General features: G+C 37.0%; 1 protein-coding gene across 1 annotated transcript; it reads right to left on the bottom strand.

The window, feature by feature from the left end:
• Nucleotides 1-6,260: 6,260 nt before the first annotated feature.
• On the bottom strand, nucleotides 6,261-7,982 carry LOC106688554 (uncharacterized). Its single transcript, XM_014433063.1, has 2 exons — nucleotides 7,664-7,982; nucleotides 6,261-7,362 (listed from the first exon to the last, which is right to left on the bottom strand). Exons 1-2 carry the CDS (start codon nucleotides 7,896-7,898, stop codon nucleotides 6,800-6,802), a joined length of 798 nt encoding a protein of 265 aa, XP_014288549.1. The 5' UTR covers nucleotides 7,899-7,982; the 3' UTR covers nucleotides 6,261-6,799.
• Nucleotides 7,983-11,158: the final 3,176 nt, after the last annotated feature.

Here is an 11,158-nt window from a genome sequence, read left to right as displayed (position 1 = left end):
TATATATATATATATGTGTGTGTGTGTGTTACAGTCAGCTATTAGTGCGATATTAGCTGCAGGCTCTATTAGCAGTTGTAGCCGAATTCAATATAAGCGAACGGAGTCCGCCAATAAAGTCAGTTGTAAACAAGTCATCCTGTGTGTTGTATCGATTACCCCTTTTCCTTTTTTCATCATTTCGATCTGGAATAATCTTAACTGGTGTTGAAACCCGAGAACTTTGGATACCTATACATTGTTTAGTCTAAAGAATTTTTTTATTCTTTTTTCTTTCTACTCTCTAAACATCGAGGGTTTGTACTACGCACTTCCTGCTGCAGCCAATCCACCTCTGGAAGCAAAAACCAACCTATAGCTGCAGCCAACAAACCTCTGGCAGAGATGCAGCCAGTACCGGAAATTTCTTTAGCGCAAGCTCATGCCACGAAGCTAGAATGGGTCAAAGTCCACACGGCAAGCACCCAGGGCTTATGAAAGGCAGTTTTCGACCTTCAAAGGTTTACCGGGGAGACGCGAGAGTTAAGTCATTACCTAAAATGGGGTGATCGACTGATTGGTCGAATAAAAGCGACGACAGCTGAACACCCGCTAGACAGTGAGGATGCTGAGACGTTAAGGGCAGCAGTTGTCTGCAGAGTAAAAAGACGAATCCTCAATCAAATTCAAGCTTATTAGGAGACACCCAGCAGCGTGATCAAGACGAGATGGCACTTATAGGCGAACAATGCAGGTATAGGGTCGGATGTAATTCCTATCTAATGTATTAGGTTCAGTTGGCAAGAGAGCCATGAAAATGGGAAAACGGACATTCGTAGAGTGTGCTCAGGAGCTAATAGACACAAGTGCCCGGGAACAGGAGGCCCGAATGGAAATAGCGAAGAAGAGCCAGGGTGGACTAGGATTATATAAAATCGGTCTAGAACAACTCCGTTACTCTTATATGAAGAGAGTACAAGGACAGTGTTAGGGAGAAAACGTCGAGCAGGGACAGAAGATCATAGCAAGCAAAGCCCAGGAAGATTAGCCGCAGGATATGGCAAAATTGGGCACCTGGTTCCCCAGTGTCCCCGAACTCAGTGTCTCAAGTGCGGAAACGAGGGGTACATTGGGAAAAAATGTCTCTATGTGTACCGTAGGCAGAGATCGGACCAGGTGGAACCGATGGAGGTTAACGCCCAGATTCTGAGGCCGAGAACAATTCCACAAAGAAGAAACGAATCATACGCAAGCGAATCCACAGAAGTGTCGGATGTCTCAGAGACTGAAGAAGAAGGAAGGGATTTCGGAAAGAGACAGCGGAGAAGGAGGAACGTGTGGAGGCGGACCGAGGATAAAATAATTACTGGAGAGGAGATGCGTACCGGCAGAGAGGCGATCGGACATTGGGGAGCAGCAATGTGAAGAAAGGGATTGGCGGTCAGCCTATTATTCGAGGAAGAGGAGGAGTTAGATGCCTCGTAGCTACTGGGAGCTCTAGTACTAACGAATCTCGAGATGCGCTGGAGAAATTGAGAGGTGGAGAGGGAGCACTCCAGTTTGAGCGATGTAAATGCCAATTAATTACTCTGGATGGACCCTGTAATGTAGACAGGGAGATAGAAATGGAATTAGGTGAATGGGGTTGTAAGAACACGAATTTGATATTCCATGTGGCAGAAAAAATGACAAGAGATTACTAAGTGTGATTTACTAAAGAAAGTGGGGGCACGAGTGATAAATAACAGAGGACGGTGAAAAATTAGAATCGGTGGAAGAAATAAGTACCAGCGATTTGAGCGAGATATGAGGTCATTCTGGATAGGTTAGGTGGAGCAGCAATTTTTAGCACGCTAGGCTATCAAGGCGGGTTATCACCAGATTAGAATGCACCTAGATCACCAATAAAAAAACGGCATTCACTTTCGTAAGAGGCCACTATGAGTTCACGAGGATGCCTTTTGGACTAAGAAATGCTCCGATTACATTTCACTGGGTCACAGACGAGTTACTGAGGGGACTGGATGAGTCCGTATGCCAAGTCTATATGGACGATCTCTTGGTCTGCAAATCAGAGGAGCTGAAATGACTATGTGAAGTGTGATTAGAAAAGGATGAGAGAAATTAACTTTTTGGGTCACACCATCCCCAACGAGGGATTAAGACTAGATATTCAGAAAGAAGCGGCCTTAAAACGGTTAAAAGGGCGGAGTCCGCCAATAAAGTCAGTTGTAAACAAACCATCCAGTGTGTTGTATGGATTGCTCTTTTTTTTTTTCATTTTGATCTGGAACAATCTTAACTTATTGGAGAGGGAACAAACCAGTAGGGTAGGTCGAGAGGATTTAAACCGCACAGATGGGAAAAGGAACGATAAAAATTGGGACAATTGTACATAGAACGTTGGGATCAAACAGGGGTAAGTACAGCGATACGAGGGACCATTCATAAGCGATAAGAGAACATGATGTTGTAAGAATTGTGAGTATTAGAGAGCCCAAAAAGCGCAGGACCGTTCATATTGAACAATATAAAGTTCCACTAACCGAAACACCTACGCAAGGGTAATCTGGAGTGTCCTCATCTGAACTTATCTGTTGTGTTATGTTTTCTTAAGTGGTGATTTAATTTTTGTTTTATTTATCCGAAGAAGAAGTCGAGGAGCCGGGAAGAGAATGGACGCGAAGGACTGGAAAGAGGAAGACGCGAGACATCTGAAGGGGTTGTCAGCGGAGGGGCGACCGAACACTGCTGAATTATAATGTGAGAGAAAAGAGAGGCGGTCTGTCTATAATAGAGATAGCAGGAATGAGGTGCGTGGCGGACACAGGCAGTTCCAACACCATCATGTGCCGAGAAGCCTTGCAAAAGCTTTGTGATGGAGAGAGGACACTCAAGATTCAGAAATGCTAATGTAAATTGATCACCCTGGGTTGGCCCTTGTGAAGTAGAGAGGGAGGTGGAGATAGGGTTGACACGATGGTGTTTTAGTTGGGGAAACTTGCAGGTAGATATGGTAGGGAGTAAGCTTAGGGAATACAAAGTAATTGTGGGATATGACCTACTAGGGAAGGTGGGAGCTTGGGTTAGGAATATCAGGGGGAAATGGAAGGTTAAGAAAAATCTACAAATGTCAGTTTCAGCGGAAGAACGCGGACGCTCGAGTCGGAACAATCAATCAAGCCGAGGACTAGAGACGAAGCCTTAGGAAAAATATGATGATATCCTTTTTAAAGAAGGGGGCAAGCCCGAGAGGACCGGGAGGAAGGTCCATGAGATCTCACTAAAACTAGAAAAAGTGACATATGTGAAAGAGAGGAGATACGTCACCACATCCGGGAAGTTTAAGTTCAAAGTTTAAAACGCCGGGGAATAATTATTGTTATTACTTCCCCGTACAATAGTCCGTTGTGGGCAGTAAAAAAGAAGAACGCATCACCGAAAAGTACAGGGTGGTAATAGATTACAGCAAACTGAACGAAAATACCGTAGACGAGAAGTATCCGATCCTAAGATTTGAAGACATTTTGGACAGGCTGAGTGGAGCTACGGTATTTAGCACTTTAGAGATGAAGGCTGGATATTATAAAATTAAAATCCACCCGAAGGATCAACATAAGACAGCATTCAAATTTGGGAGGGGCCATTATGAACTTAAAAGTATGCCGTTTGATCTCAAAAATGCTCCCATAACCGTCCAGCGCCTCATGAACGAGTATCTAAGAGGAATTGACGAATCTGTATGCCAGACATCAATAAAGTAGGTCCCATAGACCACATGATCTTCTCTTTTGAGAAAATGAAAAACATTGGTGGCTCCAAGCAATGTAATAATTGCCAGGAATTCGGCCATACCCAAAATTATTGCGGCAGATGGACAATTTGTTTCCGCTGCGGGGGAAACCACCCCATTAGCGATTGTCCCAGAAGCACCCTACCAAAATGCATTCACTATAACGAAGATCACGTATGATCGTATACAAAATGTACAGTCAGCGCTGCCAAGATCAAAAAATTGTAAGCCAAGACCAATCCTTTTTCTTTAATCCTAAAGACCAGACCTACAGACCGATCATAAACAGCCTCACAAGACAAATAACATCCCTTATGTCGCAGTGGAAAATGTCCCTATGGCATGAACAACTACGCCGCACACACTACGATCCCAAAAATTTCTGGAAACTAATCCGAAGTCATAACACCAAATCGAAGTCGGTGAAACTTTACCGAGGCGATGAGCTCCTCACTCCCGCAGATCAGGCAGACATTATATCTGACTACTACCTACAACGTGACAATGCACGCACTGTCTCTATATACCACCACCAACCCCAGACCGAAAACACACAAAACACCGTTTTCTCAACTTATAAAGACCTGACTGTAACACTGAGGAAAACGAGGGGTTCACAGGAAAGGACAACATCTCGTATGTCCTACTCAAACAGCTCCCCAGAAAAGCCCAAATGTTTCTCCTCAACATATATAACTCCTGCTCTCGCCTCAGATACTTCCCAACGGAGTGGAAATATGCTATCGTTGTTCCACTCCTCAAGCCCAGAAAACGAGGAGCGGATCCGGTAGATTACCGGCCCATCAGTCTCCTCAATCATATCTCAAAAATTTATGAGAAGCTAGTCCTCATACACATCCGTAATCACTGTGACACACACGACGTCATCCCTCCGGAACAAACCGGGTTCTCGCCTGGTGTGAGCTGCTACCACAATGTGGCCAAGCTGCAAAGCGATGCAGCAAACAACCTAAATAGGAACCTTGCCACAGCTATGATCTCACTAGACTGTACACAGCAAATTTCCAAAAAAAAAAAAGGATATATATTATATTTATACCATTTTTCTTAATACAATACTTTGATTAATCGGTTAAGTTTTCAGTAATCCGATCACCCATCTGCAGCAGTTATTTTGAATAACCTAGATTACACTGTATTTTCTTTTTCCCAATTTATTGAAATAATAATACTAATAAGGCACGGCATATTGAGGTCCTTAATGCTCTCCAGTGTTGTCTCCAGGATCAGACCATTAATTGAGATAGTTAACGGTAGCACCAATTCCATCTATCAATGATAACTTATTATTATTATTATTATTATTATTATTATTATTATTATTATTATTATTATTAGTATTAATACAATGGCCTGATTAAAGACTTTCAAAACAAGTCCATCATTGTTTAACGTTTATAAGAACGTGCTTATCAGGTTTTTTTGATTAACCGGTGCACATAAATGAAGGCATGAGGATATTCCTATAGATGATAATTTAAAAAATGGTCGACTTCAGCTCATATTCTGTTAAATTGATAAGATTATAGACCCTTGAACTAAAATCTTATCCTATTAAAGATGTCTCTGTTTTTCTTTCTTTTTTTTTTTTAAACAAACATCAAATAAAATTTTTTGAAATTTTCTACGTTTTCTTTATGAATGTGTATAACGTCTTTATCTGATAAAATCTTAGTCAATACTTTAAAATCTACTAAGCATTTTTCGCGAAAAATGCCACTACCTTGAATACAAGTTTATTAATCAGATTTCTGGATCTTCTCTGATTCTCTAACCCTTGACATTTTTTATATCATTCTTAATTACATCCTTTAATTCGTACAATAAGCATTTAATTCACTAATGACATTGTATTGATCAAGAACTATGTAAACGGTCTCTTTCTTGTTCTTATTAAAATTGTCATGGAAGGTAGGGTATGAGATATTTGCAAAATAAAGAATGCTTTATCGATTAGAGTTGTAAAATATTACTTCAGATAATTTCATTGGAAACAATTGCGATTTATTTGAATGCCATATAGTCAATGTTTTTCGAAGGTGAAGAAAAGACTCAGAAAATAACTAAATTATGTAATTTTATTTAAACATTTTCTTAACAGATCGTAGTTTGTAGATCAAGCAGTTTTTGGGTGTGTCCATTTTCGTGTAAAATTAAAAACTTTTTCCTCATATCCTGAGATCATTCAGGTTCTCTATGTTGATATTGAATAATAATGAGATGAACAAAACAATAGAAACTGGTGAATTTTATTCTCTGAAAGGTTCACAGGTAAAACAATATAATTCAGAGTTTTTCAAAAGAACTAAGTTTTCTAAAAAAGCTGAACAAAACTAAGACAAACTCATACAATGAAAATTTAATAAATAATGTATTATAAAAATATTAATAATAAGTACATTTTTATAGTAAAAAAAATTATTCAAGAAATATTAATAATCTTTGTTATAAATTTTATGATCAACGTTTTATATTTCCATAAATGTTTGTATATATCTTTTTAGGTCAAAGGCTGTCAGTACAAGAAGGTTTTGTATCTTAAAAGAAAACAATTTTAGGGAAGGGGTATAGTTTACCTTTAAGCGGTACAAAACCATTGTTTTCTGTTTCATAATACTTTATTGTGATTACATTTGGGAAATTAAGCTTAAATATATAATTTTTTTAAAATAAGTTTTAAAATGTTTGTGATTCCTATTGCAAAATTGAAATCCGAATTTTCGGAAACAATGGACACTGATCCAGCCATTATTTTCTATTAAACATTTTGACTATTTTTTCGAAAAGTACAGGATATTCGATTGATCAGTCTTCCTCCTACAATATTGTACTAAAATGTAAATATATTCATATTCCCGTGTTCCTTTATAAACATTTTTAGCAAAGACCATCTGAATCTTTTTATTAAATTGAAATCATGTTCATATTAGTGTATATTATTCAAATCCTAATTACTGAAAAATTGAACTTCATTATCTAGTTTAAAGTGAATCAAATATTTCTGAATTACTTTTCAATAATGTTTATATAACCAGACGGAGTTGCAGCCGTTGTAGTGGTTGAAGTGGAAACAGTTACCAAAATTATAGGAGACATTCCAGCTGTAGTTGGAATCGACGTAGTTGTTGATGCTTTGGCAGAGGAGGTGGTTGTTGTAATGGGTACTGTTGTAGTATTAGTGGCTAAGCTGGTTGTGGGTTTTGTTGTAGTTGTTGATGCTTTGGCAGAGGAGGCGGTTGTTGTAATGGGTACTGTTGTAGTCTTAGTGGCTAAGCTGATTGTGGGTTTTGTTGTAGAGGTTGTAGAGGTTGTAGGAGTTGTGGGTACTATGGTGGTTGTAGTTCTCGATGTGGCCTGGGAAGAAGTTGTGTCTGTTGCAGTCGTACTAGCTGAACCTCCAAATAATTTTTCTAGGATTGATATCTGAGCGTTTTTAAGATTCTGGAAAAAACTGATTTTAGCCTGTCCTACGGAGTTCACGGCGTCTGCTCCAGCTTTTATCACGTCGGTTCCCAAGCCGACAGCATGTCCAACCACTGGGATTCCGGCAGTAATTTGGGCTCCCGCATCTGTATTGACAAGTAGCTTTATTTAAAGTTGGTATAAAAACTAAAACTAAGGATTTAACTGCAATATGTAAATATATTTAATGTGGAGAGGTCCACCTGACTATTTGTCTCTTTATAGAATCTCCATGACATTCGAGAATAAATATATTGTGGAATTAAATACAAAAATTAAAACCATTTACTTGAAACTCAGTAGGGATGGCAACCAAAGTTTCCATTTCGAACGCTTATACATCCAGGCAATAATAAAATGTTTTGTTTTATTATCTAAATTAGAACTAATCTAATCTTACGGACTTACCCAGAACTTGTTTAGTAGCATTGACAACAGAATTTAGCCGTAGAGAATTGATACTAGCGATTGCATTGACAGCTTCCCTTTCCTTATTTAACATCTCCGTTGTTGAGCCATTCCCTGCGAAGAATTCTCGATAGTGTTCCACCAAATTGGAGAGACCCAATGTGTTTCCCGGATGAGGAATCACCACCAGCATTAAGCAGCAACCCAGAGTAATCTCCCAGGACATTTGGTACATACCACCCTTCTCTTGAGTTTGGCTTTTATTCTACAAAATAATTTGAATAAATATAAGAAGGTTTTAGCGAATTAAACCTTTGTAACTTAGTTGTATAAGTGCAACTAATTATTTATATTTAAATATATTGTGTGTTATTCAACATTTTATAACAATGGATAATAAAAAGGTAGCAGCAAATTAAATTTATCCTTGAAGGCATTAAAACTTATTCGCGTTATTAAACTTATAATCGATAATAGAACAGACTATATATATTATAGAATAATAGGCTCTAAATATTTTATTACTTTTTGTCTGTACAGTATATTTTATGCATTTCTTTACCAACGTTTAGATTTTTACAAATCTATGTCAGTAAAACCACTGATGTATACTAAAGTTTACGTTCCGAATATAATTTATTATATTCTTCTTCGTTCTCTATCATGGATTATAGAGTATAAATCATTAATCTTTTATATATTATTTCGTCCCGTATTCAACTGGATCAGAAATGTTGTGGAAGACTGTAATGTATCTGATTTTGATCTCATGGCACTCCGGCCACACGGAAGCAGGATTCGTCGAATGGCTCTCTAATTACTTGACAAACTCCAAGAAAGACCCCGAAAGAACTTTGGATAGATTAGCACCTGGGATTATCAATTATTTAACAAAGGTAAAACTATCAGAACAAAGTCAAGGAGACAATGAGGCCTCTAATGAAACCTCGAACGGAGAAGGAATAGAAACGGATGAGGAATTCCTTCATACAACCTTGGAAAGCACATCGGGTAATCGTTCATGATTTATTTTTAAGTTTTTTAAGCAAAAATTTATCTTAATTTTAATCTGCTTAAATCTGTTTACTTGACGCCATGGTAGCAGGGACTACTAAGTAGCATAGTGTGGCGAGTCATATTTAAAGTTTTTTACGAAAGTAGTACTGTTTTCACGCGTTTCCAAGAATGTTTTTCTGTCACATAACTATATTTTGACTGTATGGAATATGTAGTAAGGGAAAATATTGCGATCCTGCAATACAGGATGTGAAAAGCCAATCTTAAAGTCGTAAGAAGCTAAAATTCCATACTTAAGGCAAATATATGCCTCAGATATTAAAGTTAAGTATTTATTAAAATCAACAAGAATACAACAGTTTAACAAAATAAGACGAAGCTCTAATACGATCAGGAAATATAGGGTATTCTCATTTTTCCTGTTAGTATTAAATATAATTAGTTTTCATTATGATGAGACGATAGTTGACCGTGGATAATACATACGAGTAGATGGTTGGAGGGGGGGGGGGTGCGGTTAGAGAAAAAAATAAAAACCTGTACTGCTACATCCCTTGAAGGGTCAGGGATTCGGTACTTTGTAAGGAAGAACTGTTACTAGACCAACGGTTGTGCAAGGAGGTGATATAGTGAGAACTACGCTCGACCGCCAGATTTTTACCCAATTAAGGAGGCTGGTTGGTCCCCAGGAGGGCTCCAGAAGCCACAGCAGTTGGCTCACGGCTACAGTGTAACAGAAAACAATTTTCTGCCCAGCAGGATTAGAACGGGTCCTTGGAGTTAGTAGCCACGCGCCCTACCCCGGGACTACCTATGCTCCCAAATAAGTCAAAAAACCTTTATTAGTGCAAACGTTTCGGCCATAATTCTTGCCTTTATCAGGGCTAAGAACAAAAACATGATAATAACCAATGAATAAAAGGATATATAGAATGATTAAAGAAAATAGTTGTATATACTGAAAATAGATAAAAACAAAGTAACGGGAGAGGTGGGAAATTAAACGTATATGAGCAAATAAATTAACAAAATATAAAGTTATATAATGGAGCCGTCCGTAGTTCAGATGGAAAGGCGCAAGTCAGAGATCTGCGGGCGGCACCCGTTCTAATCCGGCCTGGGGCGTTGATTTTATTTATTAAGTAGTGGCCCCATAAAATGAAAAACTTGAACTCCCACTATGGTTAGAATAGGTTGGTCACCTTTAGATAACTAGGAGAACATCACTTCGATGTCGATTGCCTTAATAAGCCGATTAAAAAAAAAAGTTAAATAATACAAAAAAATATGAATTAAATTATTAAATTTATAAAATTTTAATTACTTATTTGTCTTACTTAACTTTATATTTTGTTTCTTTATTCTAGAATTTTACTTACATATTTCGTTAGTTACATATATTTTCTTTATCTTTTTATTTTTCGATTACTTTAATTTTTAAATTGCCATTATTAAATTAAGATATTCACATTTCGTAGTTTCTTTTCATTATATAACTTTATATCTTGTTATTTTACTTACTTATATATAAGTTTTTTCCCCACTTCTTTCATTACTTTATTTTTATCTATTTTCATTCTGTAGACATTTCCATATCGCATTACATCGCCATATTTTGATAAACTGTTGAATTCTTGTCAGGAATAAAATTAATATTCGCTATACTCACCTTAAGAAGAACTGAAATATCAAATTTTTTACAATAGAATAATACAATTTTGTTTTCATGATTTACACCTTCCCTGGTATTTAGATTATTCTGAAAATTAAATATAATCACAAAAATAGTGATAACATAATAATAACTTCAATACGAACGTAAAAAAATTGGATTCTTACGTAAGGTTGAGTGATTTGCGTACGGCACTAAAATTCTCACATGTAGTCTTACTTTATTAATACCTTAAAATCTTAAAAAGGGCTTTTTTTAAAGACCACCATCTCATATCCCTAACCATCTTCTCACGAAATTTACATTTCATCTTCCTTATTTAATCATAAGTTCTTTAAAATTGTGTATTACAAATATATGATAATATATAGATATATACAAATTACATACTGACATTGTTTGCCGTATGACAGTATAAGTTGAGTTACAGGGTCCGCTGAAGGCGGTATCACATTGGTAACATACCCCAACTAGTATGTTACCAATGTGAAACCGCCTTCAGCAGACCCTGTAACTCAACTTATACTGCCATATGGCAAACAAAGTCAGTATGTAATTTGTATATATCTATGTATTATCATATATTTGTAATTGTAATTAGAGAGAGAGAAATACTTTATTTATTCATCTATGCTGCCTAAATACATTAGGTTGCTATCTCACACAGCATACTTATCAATCCGTAATCGGATATATTTACATTACACATACACGGTATAATCATAAAAAAAAGATATACAATAATAGGATATAATAAACAATTTTTTTTCACCCCTACAGTTTCCTTTTACAATCCATTTCGGTCT

The sequence above is a fragment of the Halyomorpha halys genome, unplaced genomic scaffold, assembly GCF_000696795.3.
Source record: "Halyomorpha halys isolate HHAL.00 unplaced genomic scaffold, Hhal_1.1 Scaffold1155.1, whole genome shotgun sequence".
NCBI lineage: Eukaryota > Metazoa > Arthropoda > Insecta > Hemiptera > Pentatomidae > Halyomorpha > Halyomorpha halys.
The sequence above is the reverse complement of the archived record's forward strand: the minus strand, read 5'-3'. Positions and strand labels throughout refer to the sequence as shown.

What these genes read in the sequence shown, in the direction of transcription:
- LOC106688554 (XM_014433063.1), bottom strand. Translation starts at nt 7,898, where the DNA reads ATGTACCAAATGTCCTGGGAGATTACTCTGGGTTGCTGCTTAATGCTG. An exon ending in TGCTACTAAACAAGTTCTGG is followed by an intron (nt 7,363 to 7,663) that starts GTAAGTCCGTAA and finishes TTGTCAATACAG; the next exon opens with ATGCGGGAGCCCAAATTACT.